Genomic DNA, 26,863 nt, shown 5'->3' with positions numbered 1-26,863 from the left:
AACCAGTCTCCCCCTAGTCATGGTACCATATGTTTCCATAGTACCTGGTGGGTCCCTTTCTGTAGTATTCATTATAGTTGTTCATCAGTTTGTTTGTTTTTTAGGTGTATCAGAGTCTATTTGTCTACTTCTTTTATGTTATTAGTAAAGCTTGATCCTGGGTAGAACTCTGATTTATATGAATCTGATGTGACAAATCAGTTTGTTGCTTAATGTCTAGGTGCTCTAGTTGAATGTATATGATATTTATGAAGGCAGAGACTGTCACTGCCCGAGTGCCTTATATTTAGTAAATGCTCTGTAAATATTGTTGAATGGTTCAAAGAATGTTTTTTACAAAGATCACAGTATTTGATCCCCACCAAAGAACATCTGTTTTTGAAGTTTTTCTAATAGAAGTAATAATTTGGTTTAATCTAGTCATATTCTTCTCTCTGGCTATATTGGTGACCGGTAACTGTTTCTTAAGTAATCGTCTGAGGTATGATCTGTAGGCATCGACTAGGACAAAACTAACTGGCCACATATTGTCACGTTCATGGTCTTTGCACTACTATCTTTGAATAACAGGTAGAGGTCTGTAATTTACATGCATTACTCTCCCTTTTTAGTGTCCTGAATTTCATCATCTCCATCTCTCCTTTCCCATTTGAAACATGCTCATCTCCTACAGTTCAAATGATTACGCTTTATTTGGCTTTGACCTCTTAACTACTGTCTAAATTGTTTCTGCTTTTGCCATTGAATTCCTTAACAAATGGTCTATATCCTTCTGCTTCCTACTTATTTCTTTTTAAATCGCTGTAATCTGACTTCATTTTTCTGACAAACTTGTTTTTGAAGTTTGCCAAAAATCATTTTAGAGCAGATAAAATAACCTTTTAAAAACAATAATACTTTCTCTTAATTGTAAAATTATTACATGTTCTAAGGGATTGTTCTCTGCATGAGAACAGTTTTAGTTAATAATTTGTGTATTTCTTCCCATTCTTTATTTCACACATTTATATTATTACATTGTACTATTTATTCAAGTTTTTTTCCTTTTTCATTTAATATCATCTAATGATCCTTTTCCCATGTCATTAAATATTTTTCACAAGTAATTTTTTAAATATCCTTTCTATAGGAATGTATTATCTTAACTGCTCTTTTCGTGGTAGAGATTTATGTTTCCAGATTTTTGTTACTCTAAATGGTGTTGCTATGAACATCCTTCTGCATAAATTTTTGCATGTCTTTTTTTCTAGGATAAATTCCTAGAGGTGAAAATACTGAGCCAAAGCGTTTGAATATTTTTAAGGTTTTTCCTATATATATTTTTCCATTGGCTCCCGGAAATATTGTACTAATTTACATTCCCCCAAACATGACATGGGCGTAATCATTTCACCATACCCTGGTCATTCTTGGATATTATCATTGAAAAATTTTTTTTCCAGTTTGATAGTGAAAGAAATATTTCATTTTTCCAGTTTGATAGTGAAAGAAATATTTCATTTTAATTTGTATTTTCTGATTATTAGTGAACTTGAGGAATTTTTTCATGTGTTTATTGGTCTTTTACATTTTTCTTCTATGAATTAGTTGTTAATTCTTTTGCTTATTTTTCTTTTGGATGGAATTTTATCTTTTATTTATTCTTATGCATCCATATTTGATAAATATGTTAACTTCTGTCAGCTATATACATAACAAATACTTTGTCACAAAAGGCATTTTCATAGTTTTCAATCCTCGTCTGCCTCTATGTCACATTAGACTCTTTGGATTGCTTATTCAACTTGTTGAAAGCCAAGGAAAAGGCAATTTAATGACATTGTATTTTCCTAGTTGTCTTCCTTCTGACTTCTTATATGTAGACTTTTCTCTGTGTAGCAAACCCTTAATTATGGATCACCCCTGAGGCTCCATCCTTAATTCAATTAAACAGACATTTACAAACACTTGTCTATGTGGCATACAAAAGATGGGGATATTAAGGTGAATAAGATTCAAGTTGCTCCCAGGTTTTCAGGCTGATTTATACTCTAATCCTAATATATTTAATAGGGTCTGTGCTGGAGGTAGGAACAAAGTACTTGGGAGCACAGAGTAAAGAAGAGTTACTTATGTTTGGTGGAGGATTAACAGAGACTACCTAGGTAGGAAAAGGAAGACGTTTCAAGATAATAGGGATTAGCAGAAGCAGAGAAGAAAAAGTGGATCATGTTTGTGGTGTATCTGCTGGAAAATGTAAATCACTTAGGCCAAGGGTGGTAGAAGATGAATCTGGGAATATGATTTGGACCAAGTTGTGGTGGACCCTCAAAGCTGTGTTAAGGAATTTGGACTTTATCCTGTAGACAGTAGTGTTGAGCCTTTTAAGAATGAGGAACCTTTTAAAAATCATATATAACTGCATATACGAATATAGTTTTGTAGTTTAACAACTTCCTGTGGTGTAAACAATAACTTTCAAACTACAAACTCAGAGTCTATAGGTTACGTATTTAAAGTGTATATACATATATATACATATATATAACTATATATACACATATTTTTAAAGTATATGAACATCTACTTTAAATATGTCATCTGTAGCAGTGGTCCCCAATCTTTTTGGCACCAGGGACCAGTTTCATGGAAGACAGGTTTTCCATGGACCTGGGGAGGGGTACGGTTTTGGGATGATTCAAGCACATTACATTTATTGTGCACTTTATTTCTATTATTATTATGTTGTAATATATAATGAAATAATTATACAACTCACCATAACGCAGAATCAGTGGGAGCCCTGAGCTTGTTTTCACTTGCCGCTCACCGACAGGGTTTCGATATGAGTCTGCAAGCAGTTGATTTATTATGGTCTCTGTGCAGTCAAACCTCTCTGCTAATGATAGTCTGTATTTGCAGCCGCTCCCCAGTGCTAGCATCACCGCCTCAGCTCCACCTCAGATCATCAGGCATTAGATTCTCATAAGGAGCGCGCAACCTACATCTGTCGCTTGTGTAGTTCACAGTAGGGTTCATGCTCCTATGAGAATCTAATGCCACTAATCTGACAGGAAGTGGAGGTCAGGCAGTAATGTGAGCGATGGGGAGCGGCTGTAAATACAGATGAAGCCTTGCTCGCTTGCCTGCCACTTACCTCCTGCTGTGCAGCCCGGTTCCTAACAGTATGGGTCCGTGGCCTGGGGGTTGGGGACCCCTGATCTATAGTTTATGCTTTAGAATGGAGAGAGGTTAAAGGCAGGGAGGCCATCAAGGAGGCTATTATCAAATGAGATGAGTAGGATAGTGGCAGTGGAAATGCAAATGAGGGAATGTACTTCACAGGAGTAGCTTTAAATAGGATTTAGGTACTAAGAAGATAAAGAGGATATAAGAAGGGAAAGAGTTAAAAATGGTCTTGTTTCTATGGTTGTCATTAACTGAGATATGGAGCATTCGGGATGGGAAAGGGAGACGATGACTTTGATTTCAAACAAGTTAAACTTGCATTACCTGGGGAGTATCTTGGTGGACATGTTGGTTGACTGTTGGAAATACAGATCTGAAGCTCAGAGAAGAAATCTGGATTTGATGTGGAGGTATGGATTTGAGAGTCATTAGCACTGAGTGATACTTGAAGCCTCCACTGGAATGAATGAAATTGCCCTGGGAGCATTTAAGGAGGGTTGCAGGGAAAATGAGGCTTTAGTGAAGATTGATTAAATGTATCAGGAAGTTGGAAGAGAGAAAGAAGAGATGAATATCTCAGAAGGCAGGGAGATCTTTTAATGGCAAGACTAGAGAGAGGTAGAGTAGGATAAAGATTGAGAGAGTGTGTATCTTTGATTGACTAAACATTTTAAGAAAATGTTTTGTAATTTTCATTACCTATTTACAAGTAGTCATTATATAGTATTTCTTGGAAAGGCCTTTAGTTGAGGTTTATAATTATGATTTCCAAAAGTTGCCCTTGTTTTGTTTTTTTATTTGTTTTTAAAGTAAAAATCAGTCCTTTGAGGAGTGGTATCAGAAGGCCATAACTTGGTGTGGGAACTGTTAAAAAAAAAGTTTATTCTTATTAAGGAATAAAATTTCTACATTTAGTAGAAATTGTTTTTCCTTTTACAGATAGGAATTATTATTATTAAACACAGTTCGTACATAGCCTTTAATTTAAAGTTGGAAAATAATCTTGATATTTTCACTTATAAATTTTTACATTTTTTTTTACTTTAACGTATTTTTCTTTTGTCATTAACTCATAAAGTTAGGCGGCACTTTGTTTTTTTTAAATTTTGAGCTACTGGAAATTGAGTTCCCTCAATTATTTTATAACTGAGTTGTCCAATTGTAGGCTAAACAGTGCCATAGCATTTTCTGGGAATGAAATTTGAGCTAGGGTTGAGAGAGCCACCTTTTAAACTTAAGAAGATCTAAGAATGTGTATTTGTTGAAGAGCTTTAAAAGCCTGTTTTTTGTTGTTTTTTTTTAAATGAAAGCTGCTTTATTTATTTATTTTTGGCTGTGTTGGGTCTTCGTTTCTGTGCGAGGGCTTTCTCTAGTTGCGGTGAGCGGGGGCCCCTCTTCATCGCGGTGCGCGGGCCTCTCACTATCGCAGCCTCTCTTGTTGCGGAGCACAGGCTCCAAACTGCTCAGGCTCAGCAGTTGTGGCTCACGGGCCTAGTTGCTCTGCAGCATGTGGGATCCTCCCAGACCAGGGCTCGAACCTGTGTCCCCTGCATTGGCAGGCAGATTCTCAACCACTGCGCCACCAGGGAAGCCCAGCCTGTTTGTTTATTTTTAATTGTATAATAATATATGGATATTTTCCTTTTTGTAAAAAAATTTTTAATTATAGTATTATAGACAATTAATTTTGGCCACTGACCCCCCCCCCCAGTCCCTTTCCTGGAAGTAATAACTGTTATTAATATGGGGCATAGTTTTTCATATTAGGAATCCTTATATGCCAGGAACAGGTAGTATGAAAACTTGATTATAGATTAATTGAAAACTTGAAACATAGGAACCAAGCTGCAAAAAGATAGAAAATTGTAAAATTAAGGCTTTAAAAGTCTTTTACTGTGTGATTTATTGTCCTAAGTTGTAGTGTCTTCTTCCCTTAAAAAAGGAGAAAAAGAGAAGAGAAAAACTTCATGTAAGAATAAAATTCCATTTCCAGTGAGGATCCTAATAATATTAAAACATATATATTTAACCTTCTAATGTGTATTTTCTAGTTATTCTAGTTTTCAGAGGGATCTAGGCTTAAGCAGTTAAACCATGGTTATCTTAGTAGACTGGTTAACTTGTTTTTCTTTCCCCATGGTTTAGAATGTTATAAGAGAATTTCAGTAGGATATTAGAGACCTGAATTCCTTTCATGACTCTATCACTAACTGCCTTTGTGACCTTAAATAAGTCACTCTACCTTCTTAGGCCTTGTTCACCTATGAAATAAGGTTGGGTTTAAGATAGCGAAGGTATTTCTTAAACCCTTTGAATTGTAATTTCTCCTGGCATTTAGCTCTTAAGTCAAACCTACTGTTTAAAAATTGCTTATGACTACACTTTTGTGTCTGCTTGCATAGGGACTGTATCAGTTATCTATTGCTACATAACAAATCACACCCCAGTACTCAGTGGCTTAATTTAGCAATCATATATTTGCTCATGATTCTGCAGGTTGTCAATTTGGGCCAGGCTCATCTGGGTGGTTCTTCTGGTGGTCTCACCTGGGGTCACTAATGTGCAGTTACCTGAAAAATTGACTGGGCTGAATGATCTGACCCATATGTCTCATGGCTGGTGCTGTCCATTATCTGAGCCTTCCACTCCACACGGTATTGAGGTTGCAAGAGGGTAAGCCCTACTGCAGGTGCTTATTAAGACTACTTGCATTACATTTGCTGATGTCCCATTGGCAAAAGTAAGTGGCATGGCCAAACCCAGAGTCAGTGCTGGAGGGGACCACACAGTGGCATAGAACAAGGAAGTATGATTTATTGGAAGCCATTAATATACCAGTCTACCACAGAGACCAAAAGGTATCAATCTAAACCCTGTACACGAAGGCATCTAAGTGTTGCCATCGATTGAATGGCTGTTACTGATACTGCCAGAATTTGTTCAGTCCTCTGGTTCTTTTTCATCTTGTATAGGCAGTCACACTTATCGCTACTTTTATCTGCCCTTTCAGCCATTTCTACTAGTAGCCAAGTAGGAAAAAGGCCATCAAGATTTTGCCCGTTGGTGATCTGTATCAGGATGAAATTTCTAAGAATATGTTGTACTTAAAAATGGGGGCCGGGCTTCCCTGGTGGCGCAGTGGTTGGGAGTCCGCCTGCTGAGGCAGGGGACACGGGTCCGTGCCCCAGTCCGGGAAGATCCCACATGCCGGTGGAGCGGCTGGGCCCGTGAGCCATGGCTGCTGAGCCTGCGCGTCCGGAGCCTGTGCTCTACAACGGGAGAGGCCACAGCAGTGAGAGGCCCGCGTAAAGCAAAAAACAAAAAAAACAAAAAAAACAAACAAAAAAAAAAAATGGGGGCCTAGTATAACATGATATTTACAGATGGTAAGAAAATGCTTCTTAGAAGTGGTAATGGAAAGCTAAGAATACTTTTTTTACTTAGAGACCAACAGAAATGGTTTCTGTGTCCACAGTTCCTTCATTTCTTTTTGTGTTTCCTCTCCTTGTCTGATTTTAAGGAACTAATGTAGCATCTGGTATATATGTGTGTATATATGTGGTCTAAGCTCTTTCTGTCTATGGGTTTGTCAGTACGGTGGGGAAATGAAATGGTACCTTTAAATAATGTGTTGGGTATTTGGTTCCTGGGGTGGTTGGCTGATTATTTATATATTTCTTTATTTTCAATGTTGGTGATCTCACAGCTAGTGAAATAATGAGTTAACTTTGTTTAAAATAGTAAACATTAAACTAAAACACTTTGGAGACTGTTGGAGGCATGGAATAGGTTTCATTAGAGCTGAAAGTTGTTTCAAATACAGAGGAGGTAAATGAGATGTAGAATTTAAATAAATTGCCCAAGATCACACAGCTTAATAAGTAACAGAATTAGTGTCTGTAGTGTCTGTAGTGTAGACACTACAGAGTTAGTGTCTGTGTTGGAAGGAGCATGAACAGGCAGGCATACCTTGGTTTTGAAAGCTGGCTTTAGCACTTATTAGTGGGCAGGTTTTTGATATCATTCAGCTTTCCTCATCTGTAATATATGCTCTTCCCCCAAGATTGTTATGAAGATTAAACAAAATGTGTAAGAATATTTACTACCTGGTAGCTGTTCAGTAAATGCTGGCTTTTCTTTCAGTTCAGTGCTCTTCCCACTGTATCAGGCTGCCTACCTTTAATATTTAAAAGCTGTCATCTAACCTGTTTAACTAAGGATAACTCACAACAAATAAGAATGATGATCGATTTTTTTGGTCTTATTTGTATTTCAGACACTTGTTCCTCCCCTCCCTGTTCCTCTCCTCCTTCTCCAAATTCTTTTCCCTTTTACCTTCCCACCTTTCTCATTCATTCTTTTATTCATTTTCCCTCCCTCCCTCCCCTCCTAACCCTTCTCTACCCTGTTTGATTCCCTAGGGCTGATGACATATATTTCTTTTTCATATGTTATATTGCCTATTGAAGTGCTGAACATGTTGCAGGTATCCTAATACCTAATGACTTCAAATATTTTTCTTTATTTTTCTCTGTTGTTCTTTGTCAGTTTCTCTGACTTCTTGAGATCATGTGTTCTTCCCTGCTTCTTCAGGCTGACTAAATCTTTACATTTTAGAAACTGACATCTTAAAAGGAACTTGATAAGAATAAGAGCTGGCAATAAAATTGCAGGTTTTTCTCAACTTACAAACGGCTTATTTATACGGCTAGTCAGAAAAGAGTTTCCCCCTCAGAAGACAAGAACCATTCAATTCTTTTGTGACAGTGAGTACCATGGATACATGAGACATGAAATAGGAGGAAGAGGGTCCTTGCCTTAGGATTTTTTTTTTTTTAACCTGTGAACTAAGAGAGGATTCTCTCTTGGGAAGGCACTTGTGACAAAGAAGATGTGTTTCCAGTGATCTGAGTTGTGAGTTATAAATAGAACAGGTAGATTCCTACTCTAGTTTTTAGAAGCATTATTGGTTAAATAGACTTTGGTTAAGGAAGTCTGGAAATCAACTCACCATTTAAAATACAAAGCCATTGTGATTATTTGTTGAATCAGTAAATGAATCAAACCAGAAAACTTCTGAATAAACTTTTTTAAAAGCCCTTTTTTTAAGTTGGGGGCTTGCTTTAGTGATGTTTGTATGCATTATACATGCACATGTATGTACATCTACATACACATTCATAAATTATGTATAAAACTAAAAATCCTGGAAATTGTAGAATAAGGGTCTTATAATATTAAATTTTTAAATAATAGCTTTATTGATGTGTTATTTACATGCCATAAAACTTATTTTAAAGTGTGCAATGCAATGGTTTTAAGTATATTCACAGAGTTGTGCAACCATTACCACTGTCTAATTCTAGAATAAAATTTTAAAGACAGTTTTTCTGTGTTTGTTTTCCTGTTATGCCTTTTCTTTCCACTTGATACACAAAAATTGATATATCTTGACAGAAATTTTTTTTACTGTTTTCTCAAAGTTTTCAAATGTTGAACTAAAAGATCAAGATGGTCATAAGTGAAAAGGGTATGAAGTATAATTAGGGTACTTAAAATGGAAATTCTTGTTTGATAAAATAAAGTGAACTATTTTTTACTTTAGCATATATCCTTTGTTGAAGCTTTTGTGTTGAATATTGGAACAAATTGTCGGTCATATGCAAAACTATGTCTACTTCTTAAAACTTGAATTGAGGAAGGAAATGCTTTGTACCAACATGGCAAATACTTCATTATAATAAGAACATTTCTGTTTCTTCCTCTCATACTTCTTTGTTCATTGTACTGTATCTGTCTCTGAGACGTAGAAACTCTTTAGGGAACTGCTTTGATTTTTTTTTGTGTGTGTATGCATTGAAGCAGCATAAGCAGTGTTTACAGTGTTTTGATAAAGCAAATTTTTAATAAAATTGTTTTATCCCATAATTTCAAGTCAGTTTTCAAAATTATTAGTGACCATATGATACTGTTTTTCTGTTCTCTTAATTAGAGCTTATAAACTCTTATTAAATGCAGATATGTCTGCTCAGACAGAACATATGGTTTATTCATAGTGTTAAGGAGTTGAGAGGATTAGTTTGCACTATCATTGTACATTGAAAATGCAGTTGCATATAAATACAACTGAGTTTTGCTCTAAACCCCTAATTCAAAATGGCCCAGAGAAGGGTCTGCCAATGGGTAGAGGAAAATGAGGCACATTTTCATTTTTTAGCATATAGAAAAATGCTTTATAAAAATGGATTTTTTGATATCAACAGATACAAATTATTTTTAAATGTTTTCTACAAAGTATTATATGTAACAGTGCTAATGGTTATATATAATATGTTTCCTCATTGTTTTACTTATTTCTTACAGGAAAAGTAGCCATCAAAAAAGAAGACTTGTGTAACCACAGTGGCAGAGAAACTTGGTTTTCACTACAGCCTATTGATTCCAATTCAGAGGTTCAGGTAAATATTAAGGATTAAGTGATGGAAGAGATTGTCACACAGAGAAAATAAGTGTAAAACGAACTAATTATACTAGTTCATCTAGAGAGAGCTTATCATACCTTATTTTAAATTCTGGCACCAAATATTATAGACCTCTGAGTAACATATAACTGGAAGGAAATGCCTCGCCACGTGAAATCAAGAATAATGTACGTGTATGTGCACGCGTATGTGTTTGGGGGGGTTATGTTAGGAGGACATTTTTTTTCCTTCCATAGTTCTTTTATTTGGGTCACAGTAGCAAATTACTAACTTTTTTAGATGGGGAAACGGTTTTAATGGAAAAGATATATTTTATTAATTCTGAGGAGAATCCTTAGAAGTCTGTGATTTATTTCATCTGTTCTGACCAGGATGCTCTCTTTACTCTCTAATACACTAGACTTGGGAAAATGTTATTCATTCAAACCATGCCTGAGCCCACCATGCAGAGCTTTCATTCCCATACCTACCCTTCCTTTTGTTCATCTTGCTTTTTATTTGAAAGGGTATCATTACTTATTTTAAAGCTCTTCTTTCCTCTTGCCAAAATAAGAGATGTTAAAGATTCTGTGTGTGAATAAAGATGTATGTTTAGCCACGTAGCTTAACTTTTGTATTTGTTTCTCAGAAGTCTGAGTTACTCTTAGAAATTATTTCTATCTAAAGGGAATCCTTTTTTTGTAACCCTATTTATTTATAAAATATGATAAGGATTGTGAAACCATTTCCCAAGGGCATAACTGCAAGCAGAATTCTTCTTCTCTAAAAGAAGTTATAATTTGCCACTATGACTCAAACAGAAGTTTTAGGTAAGAAAAAAGTACTGCACACACCCCCACAGGTATTTGCAAATAAAGTGCCTGTGTCTGTTTCCTCATAACCTCTCAAGCATTCTGTTTGATTAAATTCTCAAAAAATTAAGTATTTGTTTGCTAAGACCCCTTCTTAAGTATAAAATATAATTGAAACTTCTCCTGTTTTTCCACCCTACCCCATTTTAATGTTCTTTTCTTTCCATTTGACAATAACTTTTATTCTTATCCCAGTTATACTGTATGGTAAATGATCCAGGTGAGAGGCAATGTGATGAAGTGGAAAGGGTTTTAAAGTAGAAGTCTAAAAATTGAGGTCCTAATTTTCATATGTGGTTATTTTACTGACCTTGAATTTTATTTCTATAAAATGGGAATGAAAGTTGCCATGTTGACTCATATGATTGTGAGAATTAAATGAAATACCTTTAAGAGTATTTTGAAAGCTGTTAATAGTTATACAAATGTAAAATGTCTGTTTACCACCAGTCAGTCAGGTGTCCATTTCCCTAATACGCCTTTACCAAAAGGCAGACATGAAAGTTTTGAAGTGCTAGTTTTTCTTTTTAATAGTTTTAACAAAAAAGAAAGATAAGAAAAGGTTTTGAGAATTTGGTCTAAAATGAAGTTTGAGGATTATTTTAAGATGTAGTTTATTAAAGTCCATTCTTTTTCTTGTGGCCAGTGTTACTTGCTAAAGGATTTAAGGGACCCAGCTCTCCAAAGTTAGAAATTTCTATAGAATACTCTTTATATAATTATTGGAGATGGTATTAGAGATCACTACTGGGTAACAGGCTTTTTATTTGATTGTATGTATAAAACTCATGGCTGAAACACAAAAATCTGCAAACAGCATTTAACCGTTAGATATCATGACATTTTTTATTTGCTATGAATTATTTTCATAACCATGAGTTTTTAACCTTTACAGTTCTTTTGTCTTAAATGATAGTTGATCTGTAAGATCTACTCACTATTTAAAATAAACTTTAGAAGGAGGAGTACTTTAGGGGATGGGAGGGGGTGTATGACACTTATCACATTAATCTGGTACATTGGGAATATTGTTTTGCTCCAAAGCTGATCTAGGAATATTAAATCAACCTCGTGAGTCTAAAAAAGTTAGAAAAGCAGCCTGATTCATACAAATCCTATTTTGTTAATGAATTTGTTCACTTGCATAAGTTTTATAAAATTTCATTAAAATATCATGGAAATAAGAGCAGTTGATGGAGCCATAGGAGAAAGCTGTGAGACAGATTGAGTTCAGCAGGAATTTAATAATTACTATTAGTAATTAGAACAGCATATATCTAGCACAGTACTAAGGATTTAATATATTTTATCTGACTTAATCTTCAGATTAGCATTATGAGGTGTAGGTAGCATTACCTCTATTTTGTAGATGTGGAAAATGGATTCATAGAGGTTAAATGACATCTGCAAAGTCACAAAACTATTAAGTGATGGAACCATCATTCCCATAAAGAGCATGTCTGATTCTAAAACTCCTAACCACAGTGCTTTACTACCTTTCACTATTCTGTACTGTTGGTCATAAAAAGGCTTCAACATAGATTATTAAGAGAATCACTTAGGAAAATCTGAGTGTAAGGCACAGAAGCTTACCCAAATTAGCTCAAAGAAAAAGGGAGGGACATTAGAAAGTTCCTGGGAAGCTCCTTGGAGTATAATTACAAGAATTTCAGTATGGCCAGTGAGAGCTAGAAAGTTGTCAGGCATTTACGTGGGAGCTGCATCCTAAGTGGAGATCAGGTTTCTTACTATAATAAACTAGATACAGTTCGCATAGAATTATTTTTGAAAAGACTTTAATTTCTCATAAAGTAAACTAAAATAATGGGTGGTTTGTTTGTTTTTGGTTGACCACCTCATAAAATAGCTGGCTTGCATTTAGCACCACGGTGAATGAAAAATACATACTGTATCTTTAAAGTGTAGACTTCTCAACACAGCAGTAGGTACTGCAGGAGGCACATAGGATTGAGACCCACTGATTCCTTTCTCCCTACTCATGTGCTTATTGTGCTCCTTGAGTATAAGTGCTCACTGTTTAAATAGTCTTTTTCTTCTTTCCCTTTTATTTTGTAAAGTGAATAGTTAATGTTTTCTCTCTATTTTTCCCTCTAATTTTTTTTTTTTTTTTTGGCTGTGTTGGGTTCTCGTTGCTGGGCGCAGACTCCTCTCTGGTTGTGGTGAGCAGGGGCCACTCCTTGCTGCGATGTGCAGGCCTCTCATTGCGGGGGCCTCTCGTTGCAGAGCACAGGTTCTAGGCGCGTGGGCTTCAGTAGTTGTGGCACACGGACTCAGTAGTTGTGGCTCGTGGGCTCTAGAGCGCAGACTCAGTAGTTGTGGCCCACGGGCCCAGCCGCTCCGAGGCATGTGGGATCTTCCCAGACCAGGGCCCGAACCCGTGTCCCGTGCATTGACAGGCAGACTCCCAGCCACTGTGCCACCAGGGAAGCCCCTGCTCTAATTTTAATAACTATTCACTTTGCAAAATGAAGGGGAAAGAAAAAAAACGTTGTTTAATGATGAGATTCCATGGTATTCTTTTCGTATGTCTTATGAGACTAACATGTCTCTCCCTTCTGCTTCTCTCTATAAATCCACTCTAATTTCTTGTTGACAGCTAAAAAATGCCACATCCATCTTTGGGCCTACTTGAGCATGTGGCCCCCTCACTCTCTTAAGGTCTGACTCAGTTCTCTGCCACAATTTAGAGAGAAAATTTGGCAGACTTGGGTCACATGCCCACTGCAGTCTAATTTGATATGATTGGGGATTAAAGTTTTGGGGCGTTGTCCCCTAAGAAAGGGATTTAGGTAGAGGAAATGATTGGTATCTCTACTTCAGAGGAGATGTTTGATTTCCTAGCTCTAATTGGCATTTGTACCCAAAAGAGTTGCTAAATTATTGTTGTCTGAGGATCTTCAACTGTGACATGAGAACTTCAGTATATAGGATTCCCTTCAGTTCTAAAGTTCTAGGGAAGTAACATGTAGAAACATAATTTAGCCCTCAGATGAAAGGATTCCATAGTAGTAAGATGGGTTTTATACCAAAACAGTTCAAAAATTGCTAAGAACACTAACCTCTTGCCTTGAATTGTTTCCCAGGTGCTTTATTATTGCTGTTAATGTTAATTGTTTTCAGTTTTCTTTTCAAACATTCAAGACAGTATTAATAATATTTCATGAGTGTGTTTTGCTACACTTTTTTTTCCTTTTCTTTTTGTTTTGTTTTGCAGCGTTCCCCTGTGGCTTGAACTATTCTTTTCTCAACCCACTCTAATCTGCCTTCAAACCCCACAGTGGGTTGGAGGGAGAGCGTAGACAGCTCTCAATAATGTTACGCATGACACTGTGTTAAGTCTAGTGGACATTTTTTAGTCCTCCTCTTACATGGTCTTTCAGCAACTTTTGATACTGTTGACTGCTCCCTCTTTTTCAAAGCATTTTCTTCCTTAAGTTTGTGGTCCTGGTTATCATCCTATTTCACTTGGTGTTCTTTCTCTGTATTCTTTGCCACATAAACGAAGTTAATATGAGTTGTATCGGTGCCCCTTCCTATAAATCTTCTTTTGGCTTAGGTCATCTGCAGCCATGCTTTTAGCTGTTTGGTCCTGGAGCTCACAATAACTAAGTATTTTTCCTTTCTTTATATTTTAGGTACTATGATAAAAAGTATGCTTTTATATAAGACTGATTAAACCAAATCTGTCATATGGAGAAGTTGGTGCTGTCATTAATTAAGGGTGTTTGTCTCACACAACTTGTACAAGCAGTGAATCCAGATGCAATATCAATCACATCCTTTTGATGTAATTACTTAGTTAATAAGTCTTTTTACCAACAGGCTTATCTTGAATTTCTGGATCCTGCCATAAGTTATTGATTGTTTTATAGGTTGTGTTTTTTTTGGTGTGTGGGGGGTGGTAATATGGCCTCTGCCCTTGTTTAAAACAAGCAAGCATTTTAAAAAAATCCAAAGATTATAGCTAATAATGCATAAATCAAGGGGTTTTTTTACATGCTCAATTAAGACATAATGAGTATAAAGGTATCTTAAAAACTTCATTTGTAAATTTATAAACATGAAATAATAAAGGAATGAGCCATTCTAGATCATAATAAATACTTCTTTAAAGAGAAAACAAATCCATCCATAAACAGAAGGTATTAAGTAAAACCTTTATTTTTTCATCAGATAGGCAGTCGTGTCCAAAATGATTTATAGAATTAATTACTATATATAAAAGCATCCATCAGAAATCTAGAAGTTTCCTTCATATGAAGAAAAATTTTCATCAGTTGAAATATACTTGAGTTCTGTGGAATGGTTGTTAAAATTTAATTTAATCGTCATTTAAATTAATTTATTAATGTTGATAAAACAAAAAAATGTTTAGACTCAGGAAGTTTTTAAGTGCGTGCATTGTGTTTTGCCCAAATAACTGTATTCATTTGAATTTCCCCAATTGTATGCAGAAATTCACATAATATCTTCTAAATGGTACCAAGACTATACATTACTATAAAATTAAAATAATCTCAGATTTTTCTGTGTGAAATTTTTGTAGCAGTAACTGAAATAAAGTTAGAATATAAACCTTCAGACAGTAATAAGTTCCTAAATATGCTGCCTAATACAAATTAATGCGATATAATTGCTTATATCAACCTAATATAATTAGTGGTATGAAATATATATAGAATAATACCCTTTAAGTATTTGATTTATTTTTAAATTTTGTCACTATTTTGTCACTGAACCTCCCCTAGGAGGTTGGATAATAAGAAAGCTGTTCTGGACCAATCACATTGCATGTTTATCACCAAATATAGTTCCTTGTCAGCATCTTACAGTTACCTCTTTGTAAGTAATGTCCCTGTTTTTTTTTAGTTACCTTAGGATTTTCTCTTTATATTTTGTTTTCATCAGTTTTACTACGCTGCACCTACGTGTGATTTTCTTTTTATCCTACTTGGGTGTTCCTAGGGGCTCTTGATTACTGTGCCTTGATGTCTTTTGTCAGTTTAGGAAAATTCCAGGCAATTATCTCTTCAGCTTTTCTTTTCCCCTGTTCGTTCTTTCTCCTCTCTTCTGGGACTTCAGTTACATGAATAATAGACCATTTTACTATGTCTCATATGTCTCTTATACTCTCTCCCTCTCTGACTAACCTGTCTCCTATTTCACCAATCCTCTTTTCAGCTGTGGCTAATCTGTTAAATACATGTTCATTTTGGTTATTTTATTGTTTAATTCTAAATTTTTCATTTGACATATTTTATACTTTACAGGTATTTGCTGAGTTTTTCATTTTGTCTTCTATTTCAAAAAAAGAAAAATCTGTCCTTTAACTCCAACATCTGTGTCTCCTGTGAATCTGCTCTTTGTCAGTTTTTGATTTTTTGGTTTTTGTGTTTGCAGGGGGTGGGTTGGTGTGTGGTCTTAGGGCATGCTTTGTAATTTTTGATGGAATGCTGGACATTGAAATATGAGCTATTTTAGAGATAACTTGAAACTCTGGATGATATTTTTTTCTTCCTCCAGGAAAGATTTACTTTAGCTTTTGGCATGTGGTTAGGCTGGAAACTGATCACTTTAATCCAGTTAGGGATTTGGCTGATTCCAGGCTAGGTTTTACTCTTTGTAAAGGCCGATCTATGTTGTTCACCCTTTGTACTCAAGCATAGGCCTTTAAAGGTTCCAACAGAAAGCCTGGGTGTTTATGAGAGCCACTCTATCTTGGTGGGCCCTGGGCTCCCATTTTTATCATGCCCAGTGTGAGATTGTGGAAAGTTTTGAGTAAGCTTTCCAGCCTCTCAAGCCACTGCTGAAGTTAGGGAGTCCTTTTCAATAAGCTTCTTTGGATGCTCTACCGGCAACTTCTGTTTATATCTCATTGGCCAGAACTGTATCTTATGGCTATCCTTAGCCACTATCCCTGGGAAACTGGCTTCAAGGGAAACTAGGAAATGTTTTGCTGAACTCTCCTCCCTACCCCACAAATGAACTAGTTTTGCTACAATCTAAATCTATAAAATGGTGACAAATGCAAGTAAAACTGAACTGTCATGTGAACATAGTAAGGAATACTAAATTTTTCTTAAATGTTTTCAAATTTGGGTTTCTAACACTAAAAAGTAGCTTCAAATAATTTTTAAAATTTCTTGTTCATTTTACTTCATTAGAAAGCAAAACACAATGGTAGTAGAAACTTACAAAATCTAGATGAACAAAAAGAAAACAATTTGAAATCCTACCAACCAAAGATAAATTCTATCAATGTTTTGGCAGGTAGCGTTGTAGTAATTTTATATAGTAATATATATAGTATGTTTTATTTTTATAAATTAGTATTGTATTATACACCCTCTTGTGACTTGTTCCTTCTACTAAGTATCATGTATATATTTCCATGTTGAAGTATATAATGAGGTAGTGTTTTATAGTTTAGAAATTATAATTTCCTTAATTTAACTCATAATGCTTTTGAATTTTAGTGTGCCACCCTTACAGTATGTGTCTTGTGTCTGCTTGTTCTCTCCCCACTCTTTTCTTGACCAGGTTAATACGTAATTACGTTATTGTTGACTAATGCCAAAGGAATGTTCTGTTTAACAGCCAGCGGGAGTAATGAACATATTAGGTAGGCTCTGACTCTGATAATGATTCCTGGGAGAACCCCATTAAATATCTTCTGATTTCTAGTCTTGAGTTGATACAGTGCTGTGATTTTTAGTTGTGAATGAAATTATTATACTTTTTTCCTATTCTATATTGTTTGTATTGTTTTAAAAATAGATTAGATCCTAGACATTTCCTGAGAAACAGTTGGGAGTGCCTTGTTAGTATACAGTTTCTACCATAAAATACATACATGTTAAAATGGTACAACTGCTTTGAGATGTAAATGTTGGTGCAGTTGGCTAGGCTCACTCATTTGTCAAGTGACACAGATGCTGGTGTGACAGCAAATATGATTCAAAATTCTGGTTGAGTAATACTATAAATTACTACCTATCATGAACCTTCTTGAGGTCACTCTTGAATAGTAGGGGTTGTGATTATTAAATGCTGGACTAATGAAAGGCCTATTTTATAAATTATGTATGGTTTTATAAATATTTGTGTCCAGATTTTTAGTGGAAGGTTGGCTAGATATAGTTCCAGTTCCACCTAACTGCTAATTTTATGACAGCTATTGCCTTTGTTTTTTAGAGCTTAGCTTTCTCATGCAGACTTTTGTGTTGAGATCCATCAGTATTTATTGCTCATCTGTCTAACGCTGAGATTTGTAGTTAGTGGACCTCAGACTCACTCTTGTATAAAATATGCCGATTAAAAATAGGCTGATTGGGCTTCCTTGGTGGCACAGTGGTTGAGAGTCCGCCTGCCGATGCAGGGAGCGGCTGGGCCCGTGGGCCATGGCCGCTGAGCCTGTGTGTCCAGAGCCTGTGCTCCGCAACGGGAGAGGCCACAACAGTGAGAGAGAGGCCCACGTACTGCAAAAAAAAAAAAAACAAAAAAAAACAAAAAAAGGCTGATTCAGGTTAGATTTCTGTGTATGTCTGAAAGGGGTTGTTCCAAAGAGGAACAGTGACTAGATAATAAACTTTCCTATCTCTGATGAAATAACTTATATCAGTAGTCCCTGGATATCACACCCCTGAAATCTCCAGTTGGCAATGTGGCAGTTTGTCTTGTCAGCTGGGTGGAGGTAATCCAACACTGATTCTTAACCAGTTCAGAATTGCTCATAGCCAGTTTAGAATTGCTCATCACCAGTGGCAGGGTAGAAATATCAAGCTCTAGATTATATTGTTCCTAAGCCTTTGTTTCTTGAGAAGTTGATAGTTTGCTTTAAACTTATACTACTGAATTTTTTAAAAATCCATTTATTAATGGCTGTTTAAGAAAGTAGTCCTTTATTTTCATTTTCAGTATCCCATTGTTTCATCAGTGCTCTTGGCCATATATTGTTATCTCTTATTTATTGTCTGCCCAACTAGATTGTGAGTTCTTATAAGCAGTGACTTTGTTTTATACCTCTTTGGATTCCTACCCACTCCCACAGTGCCTCCTAAAATGTAGTAGATATTCCATAAATCTTAATTATTTGAGAAAAGTAAGTGTTGGCAAATTGAATCTTACTAGCTTTAACTTAGTTTTATTGTTTTAGAATTGTATGATTTCTCTGTCTTTTAATGATACTTGTCTCTATACTTATTATCTTCTCTGGAAAAAGCATTCTACATCTTGTAATTTGCTAAATTCAAAATTTCCTAAAACGTAAGTTTTGTCTTTCTTTTTGATTCATGATAATTGAGATAAATATTTGTTGAACTGGGCATAAAATTCTTAAATTTAATACCACGTGTGATATAAGCATTTGACTGCTTATTTTTCAGATTTTGATCTACATTGTTGGTTATTAGTCATTTAACAAGTACTTAATGGAGACAAAGCCATGTGCTAAGGATCACTAGTATTTAGTTAGTGAATAACTAAATATTATGGCTACCATTTGAAAAAGTACATACCTTTAATTAGTATTTTATCTGTGAAATAGACTTCTCAGTTTGTAATTTTTTTTTCATTATAGGGTAAAGTTCACCTTGAATTAAAACTGAATGAACTGATAACAGAAAATGGAACTGTGTGCCAGCAGCTTGTTGTACAGTAAGCATATTTCTTTTACCAAAGTCAACTACATATAATTCTCCATTTTGTATTCTTTGAATTTTAAGCCAACTCCTTATTTTAAATACTTTAGAAACTTTTTTCAGAAATGAGCTCTGCTATGCCATTCCTTTATTAATTTGTTTTCCACTTTATTTTCTCACATCTAGTCTACTCAGATTACATATGATGAGTCATTAATTCATTCAACCAGTATTTATTTAATGTGTGTTACATGATAGATATAGGATCACAGATAAACGTGTCTAACCACCAAGCAGCAATGAGTTGGAAAAGCTTCCCAGTAGAGGGCCTCTAGAAACTCTAGATATAGCACAGCAGAGCATTAGGGACCTTGGGGCTAAAACTAAATGTGTACCTTGAGATTACCAGTATTGATTCTCACCTACTTTGAATTCCTTTTTTCCTCTTTTCTCTCAACTTATTTTTATCACCCCGATTCTAATCTTCTAACTGTTCTGGAAATCTGTTTCAGCCCAATCCTCCACCTTTTCCCTCTCACCCAAACCCTTCCTCTGTGTTGCCAACAAACAATGGGATATCCCTGACTTCTGAATGTTTTCTCTCTGTCTTAACTGATACATGAATATCCCCTGAAGTACTGTTTCCTCTACTGCCTTCTCAATCTGAGGCTATATGTATTCCACCATACCCATATACCTTAGAGCTAGGGAGTAGGGTCAATATTACTCTCCTACTGCTGCTCCAGACTATAATTTATTCTCCTAATTATGAACACCCCAGATCCTTTGAGGTATTCTCTCTCTATATAAATACACATATTGATATTTATGTGCTTATATATATACATAAAATACTATATATAATATTACTCAGTTAATTTTTTCTGAACTCTTTTAAAGAAGGTTGCACATATTATAATCCTTAATATATCCGTGTGTATTTCCTAAGAAAAGGGATAGTCTCTTAAATATAATATTTAAATGTACTTTAGTACAGTTATCAAATTCAGGAAATTTAACATTGTTACAATAAAAGTATAATCTGTAGTTTTTATATTTCAATACTTTAATCTACAGTTACAATATTTCACTTTTGTCAACTGTTCCAATAATGTCCTTTAAGACACATTTTTTCTCTCCAAGAAGGGATACAGTTCAAGATTATGTATTACATTCAGTTGTCATGTCTCTAATCTCCTTAACCTGTACTTTTAGCTATTCTTTGTCTTGCATGGAGGTGAGATTTTTGAAGAATACAGGCCAGTTGTTTTTTCACATGTTCCTCAGTTTGGATTTACCTACTAACAACAGGATTTGTTTACAGTTTTTTCCCCTAGACTGAGAGCATATAGTGAAAGTATTTGGATTACTCTCTGCCCTGCTCAGTTCAGTTATGTTGTACATTTGAAATACAGTTAATTGGATTGATTTGGTTTGCATTTAGTTTAATGTTGTTTTCCCCCATCCTTGTTGGTTTACTTTTATTTTACTGAATATGTAGAATATCAGGATGACTTCAAAAGTCAAAACTATACCAAAAGGCATTACTCAGAGATGTGTTCAGTCCCCTCTCTTTATATCCAGCTCTAGGCAACCATGATCTGATTTCTCTCCTTATAGTTTTTGTCTTTTCCAAAATGTCATATGAACCGATCTATATAATATATAGTCTCTTGTGTCTTTTACTTAGCATGCTTTTGAGATTCATCCACATTATGTATCAGGAGTTCATCCTTTTTTAGGTATTATTTTCTTTGTTTCTTGCCATAACTTGGTAGATACTGTTGTCCTCGTTTTACAGATGACAAAACGAAGCACAGATTGGTTAAATAAGCCCAGGTTCATACAGGGAGAGTAGAGCCTGGATTTGAACTCTGGCAGTTTGATTTTTTTTTTTTTTTAATTTTGAGATAATCATAGATTTGCAAGAAATTGCAAAGTGCAGAGGGGTCCTGTGTACTCTTCACTTAGTTTCCTTCAGTGGTTACATCTTACATAACTATAACTAACAGTATAAAAACCAGAAAATTGACATTGTATAGTGACAGGGTATCATTTTATCACATGTGTAGATTTGTGTAACCACCACCACAATCAAGATACAAAACTATTTTATCACTGTAAATATTTCCCTCATGCTACCCCTTTATAGTCACACCCACTCCTTCCCCACCCCCATCCCTAATCTTTTGCAACCTCAAATCTGTCTCCGTATCTAAAATTTTGTCATTTCAAAAATCTTACGTAAATGGACTCTTAATAGTTTGTGACTTTCTGAGATTGGCTTTTTTCCACTCAGATCCAGCCAGTTGTGCACAGGTTTCTTAAAGATTGAATATAGTTGTGTCACTTTTTAAAATCTATTTTGCCAATTTCTGTCTTTTATTTAGTGAATTTATACATTTACTTATAATTATGGATATGTTAGGCTTAAATCCGCCATTTTATTTTTTGTTTTCTGTCCCCTCTATTTTCTTTTTCCTGTGAGTTACTTGAACATTGTTTAGAATTACATTTTGATTTATCTATAGTGTTTTTTTAATCTATAGTGTATCTCTTTGTATAGTGTTTTTAGTGGTTGCTTTAGGTATTACATTGTACATGTGTAACTTATAGTCTACTGGTGTTGACATTTTAGCGGTTAGAATAAAATGTAGAAACCTTACCTTTTAATCCTCCACCATTTGTAATATAATTGTATTAAGTATTTCCTGTGCAACAGTGAAAACCACATCAAAGTGTTATAATTTTTCTTTCAGTTATTAACACAATTTAGAAAAGAAGAGAATTCTAGGTCTATTGTATTTACTCATATTTTTGCTCTTTCCATATTCTTTCCTTCCTGTCATTTCAGGATCCCTTCTTTTATCACTGTCTTTATGTTTAGAGAATTTCCTCTTACCATTTTTTTTAGGATAGGCCTACTGGTGACACATTCTTTTAGTTTTTCTTCATCTGAAAATGTCTTGATTTTTTTCTTGATTCCTGAAGGATATTTTCACTGGATATAGAATTCTTGGTTGATAGTTCTTTTTTTTTTCAGCACATGAAAACTGTACCACTTCCTCTGGCCTCCATGATTTTTTTTTTTTTTTTTTGGCGGTACGCGGGCCTCTCACTGCTGTGGCCTCTCCCATTGCGGAGCACAGGCTCCGGACGCGCAGGCTCAGCGGCCACGGCTCACGGGCCCATCCGCTCCGCGGCATGTGGGATCTTCCCGGACCGGGGCACGAACCCGTGTCCCCTGCATCGGCAGGCGGACTCTCAACCACTGCGCCACCAGGGAAGCCCAAGCCTCCATGATTTTTGATGAGAAATCCACTATCATTCAAAGTGTTTTTCCTATGCAGGTTTTCCTATGTTTCTCTCTGGATGCTTTCAGGACTTTTTCCTTTGTCTTTAGTTTCCTAAGTTTTAGTTTGACTATAGATTTGTTTGGGTTTATCGTGTTTGATTTTGGCTCAGCTTGAATCTATATGCTTATGTCTTTTGCCATATTAGGAAACTTTTAGCCATTATTTCTTGTTAAATTTATCAGCCCTGCCAGCTTTCTCTCCTCTCCTTTTGAGACTCCAGTGGCATGAATGTTAGCTCTGTTATTGTCCCACACATCCCTGAGGCTCTGCCCTTTTTTTTCTGGTCTGTTTTCCCTCCGTTGTTCATATTGGGTTATTTCTGTTGTTCTGTCTTTAAAAGCTCACTGGTTTTTTCCTCTGTCCTCTCCATTCTACTGTTAAACTCAACTATTGAATTATTTTTATGTTGGTTATTGTATTTTTAAGTCCTAAAATTTCCATTTGGTTCTTCTTTATATTTTTATTTCCTTGGTGAAACTTACTGTTTTTTTGCTGAAACTTTCTATTTTTTCATTTATTTCAAACATGTTCATAATTGCTCATTGAATCATTTTTATGGTGGCTGCTTTCACCTTTTTGTCAGATAAGTCCAACGTCCATGTTATCTCAGCCTTGTCATCTGCCAGTTGTCTTTTCTCATTTAAGTTGGAGATTGTCTGGTTTTTCATATGTTGAATGGTTTTCAGTTCTATCCTGGACATTTTGGGTATTATATAATGAGACTCTAGGTCTTGTTTAAATCTTCTCTTTTAGCCAGGCTCCTCTGACCCTCTGCTGGTGGGGGAAGAGGAGTCCGAGTTTCATTACTGTCAGGTAGAGGTAGAAGTCCAGGTTCCTGACTCAACCGCTCCTGATAACCCTGGGGGAAGAATGAGAAGTGTTCCTTGTTACTGCTGAACGAAAGTCATGGTTCACGCTCCCCTTAATTCCTTCCTGTTACCACTTTGGGGGGATAGGGAGGAGTACCTTACTGCTGCTCCACGTGGCCTCCACTGACACCCTGGTCGGGAGGAGTTAGTTACCCCTAGAAAGTGGTGAAAGTCTTACCTTCCCACTCAGCATTCCCTGACACCACCCTGGCATGGAGGGAGAGGAGTGCCTCGTTGGTGCTGGCTGGTGATGGAAATCCAGGCTCCTCATGTGGTCTCTACTGACTCCATGGGAAGAAGGGGCTCATTACAACCTGTCAGAGGTAGAAGTCTAGGCTCTCCCCTCAACTTCTGGCCTTTGTTGATGGGGGTGAGGGTGGATCCACAGTGTTTCTCATGGTGTTTGATTGGAGTAGATGGTTTATTGCCTAAAAATGGTTTCTATCTTGCTAAGCTGCCCAGTTCCTGGTCCTTTGGCTAGAGAAAGCTGGCTTTTCTTAGGGCATTTTGTTGTCTGCTCCCATTGGTGGGTGTTTCTGGATTGGTAGCTTCTCTAGCACTGAGTCTGGGATATATAAAGTGTAAGAAAGCCCAGGGAATTCACTGCCGGGTTCCAATTTCCTTGGGTCCCCAGATCTCTAATTGGCTTGCCTTCTTCTCTTCACCTTTCAGTTTCTTATGTTTGTTTAACATCTAGGGTTTTTAGCAATGCTTAATGGGAAGAAGGAGGTGTGCATGTACTCCATCTTGTCCTAGAACTGGAAACCATTTCTTTTTACTTACAAATAGTGTTCCTTTGTATGGAATTTGTTTACCCATTCACCAGTTGATGGATATTTGAATTGTTTCCCATCTGAGGCTATTATAAAGAAAACTGCTGTAAATGTTCACAAACAGGTCTGTATGTGGACATATGCTGATCTGCATTCTTTTCTTGCTTCTTTTTTTCACTTAAGCCTCCACTGTCCATATTCACTGTCCATACAGCAACAGAACTCCAGTAGTAGTTTTGTGGAACTTACTGCTGATTTCTCAACTTTAGAGGTATTTGAAGTTTGTGGTATTTTCGTTTTTTCAGTAATGCTCAAGGCGTGGTTTTATGTATTGTTTTCTTTGTGCTCCTTGCTGAACTACAGTTTTGGGGAGCAGTGTGTGGAAAGGTTCATATCCCAGCAGTTGCTATTATTCTCCAGACCTGGAAGCTCCCCACTGTCGCATTTCCTGAACTTCAGTAAGACCTCCATCCACTAATCTCTACCACATTCTTACCTGCTCCTATTTTTACTTTCTTCTAGGTCTTTTTCTATGATCTGTTGCCATAGTCATTTTCTTACAGTTTCCCTGAACTCCCCTGATCTTCTCTTCCTTTTATATTTATATCCCTTTTATATGAATGAACTCAACTTCTTCTGTGTTCAGTCTGCACCTGAATATTGCTGGAGAAAATCACACAGAAAGACTAATTTTACTTTAAATTCATGATCACAAACCTCACTTGGATACTTACAACTATCACGGAGTTTTACTGTGCTTCTCTAATACACCTATGAGATTCTCCATCACTACAGACTGCAAATTGGTCACATCTTCCTGAATCCAAATTTGCAAACCTGTATTGGCCTCCATCTTTTTGTCCTTATGTTTTAGTCGATGAGGTGCTCCTTTTCTTGCTGGGAGTGAATTCTTCCATCTGAACTCTGGATTCTTTCTCTTTCCCCTACAAAGGACTTTGCTCCTTCAGTTATCCCTTCTTCTGTTTCATCAGCTTTACTTGCTCTTTTGGACTGTTCTCACCAGCATGTAAACATGTTCTAGGATCTTCCATTCTAAAAGACATGCCTTCCCAGACCTCATCTCCAGCCCCCTCTCCCAGCTACCATCCGCATTTCTCTGTTCTCCTTTGAATGCAGACTTCTCAAAGTAAGATTGTCTAATAGATATGGGGGTGTGTGTGTGTGTGTGTGTGTGTGTGTGTGTGTGTGTGTGTGTGTGTGTGTGTATACGTGTATACACTAGCTCTGAGTGTTCACTGAGAAGGCCTGCAAACAGTGTCATCCCAGTAGCAATGAGCATACTTAGCACCCATATCTTGATTTCTAAATACCATTCTCTAGTCAGCACTAGGCACTAGATCTTTTTGTGATGATGAAAATGTTTATGTCTTAACTGTCCAATATGGTGGCCACTAGCTTTGTGTGGCTTATTGAAAACTTGAAATATGACTAGTGCAACTAAAGAGCTAAATTTTAAATTTTGTCTAATTTTAATTAATTATAATTTAAATAGCTAAATGTGGCCAATGGCTACAGTATTAGAACTGCTCCAATAAAAAGAACGTGGAGGAGTTTTGTTCTGTTTTGTTTTGTATTTTTAGCAGTGACTAGTTTCTGGGTTTGGGCAGAGAAAAATACAAGATGAGCCCACAGAATCTATGGAATCAGAAAGTACGGAATTGCTCAGAAAATAATGAGGGCATGTGGAAAGGATGTTGAAGTCAACTTGAAAGAGCTCCAAATAACCAAATCTGGGACAATTTGATCATCAAAATAAATAATGATAATAATGGATTAAAATCTGTAGAATAAAATAAATATCCATGAGCCAATGCTGATGTAACAATTAAGTAAATACATGGGAGAGAAAGGACTGCTTTTCCTTATTGAAGAATATAGGACAAGTGATGGAAATAGAAACATCACTATTAGCAAACACTACAATAATAATTAGTGCAGGGACGAATCATCTAGAGATGCTAAGTGAGCATAAGTGTAATGACAAACAGCATATATGCATAGTCTCAAAGAATAACACTGTAAGATGTCTGATAAGTACCATCTTAACTGAGTGATCAAAGTTAATGTCACTGATAATGAGACATTCAGTGCCTCCTGTTAATTTGCATTGAGAAGGATATCAAGACACATAACCTCAATGTAATCGTGAACAGACATCAGACAAGTTCAATTTAAGGAATATTCTACAAAATAACTGGCCAGTACTGGCAAGATCATGGGACAAAGCAGGAAAAGTAAGGAACTGTTTTAGGATGGAGGGGACTAAGGAGACATGACAGCTAAATACAACTTGTTATTTATTATTAACTAGCATCGTATCAATGTTAGTTTCCTGCTTCTATAATTCTACTCTGATTACACAAAATGTTAACATTGGGTGATGGGTATACAGGAACTCTGCATATTATTTAACAACTTTTTGGAAGTCAGAAATTATTGCAAAATAAAAAGTTTTTAAAAAATTGTGTACACCTTATGCATTCAACCCAGGTCTTTTTTCTAACTCCAGACTTACATGTCAGCCTACCTTCGATGTCTCACAGCATTGCAAATTTAACACATTTAAAGCTGCAGTATTGATTCTTGTATCTATCCAGCTCCTCCCCATAGCTCAAGGCAGAAATATGGGAGTCACTTAAAATCTTTTCTCCTCTCTCTCCCCCAAGATTGGATCTATTTCTTA

General features: G+C 36.0%; 1 protein-coding gene across 3 annotated transcripts in view; it reads left to right on the top strand.

Annotated features, from left to right (window-relative positions):
- The window catches only part of RASA2 (RAS p21 protein activator 2), a 117,244-nt gene that overhangs the window by 28,286 nt on the left and 62,095 nt on the right, over window positions 1–26,863 (top strand). For all 3 annotated transcript variants that reach the window (XM_082840244.1, XM_082840243.1, XM_082840245.1), the window contains exons 4-5: window positions 9,532–9,626; window positions 19,101–19,177. In XM_082840244.1, coding sequence (XP_082696370.1) covers window positions 9,532–9,626; window positions 19,101–19,177 — 172 coding nt within the window. The remainder of the gene's footprint in view (window positions 1–9,531; window positions 9,627–19,100; window positions 19,178–26,863) is intronic.

Source organism: Leucopleurus acutus, assembly GCF_964270905.1.
Source record: "Leucopleurus acutus genome assembly, chromosome: 5".
Classification (NCBI taxonomy): domain Eukaryota; kingdom Metazoa; phylum Chordata; class Mammalia; order Artiodactyla; family Delphinidae; genus Leucopleurus; species Leucopleurus acutus.
Note: the sequence above shows the minus strand (reverse complement) of the source record. Positions and strands in the feature narration are given on the sequence as shown.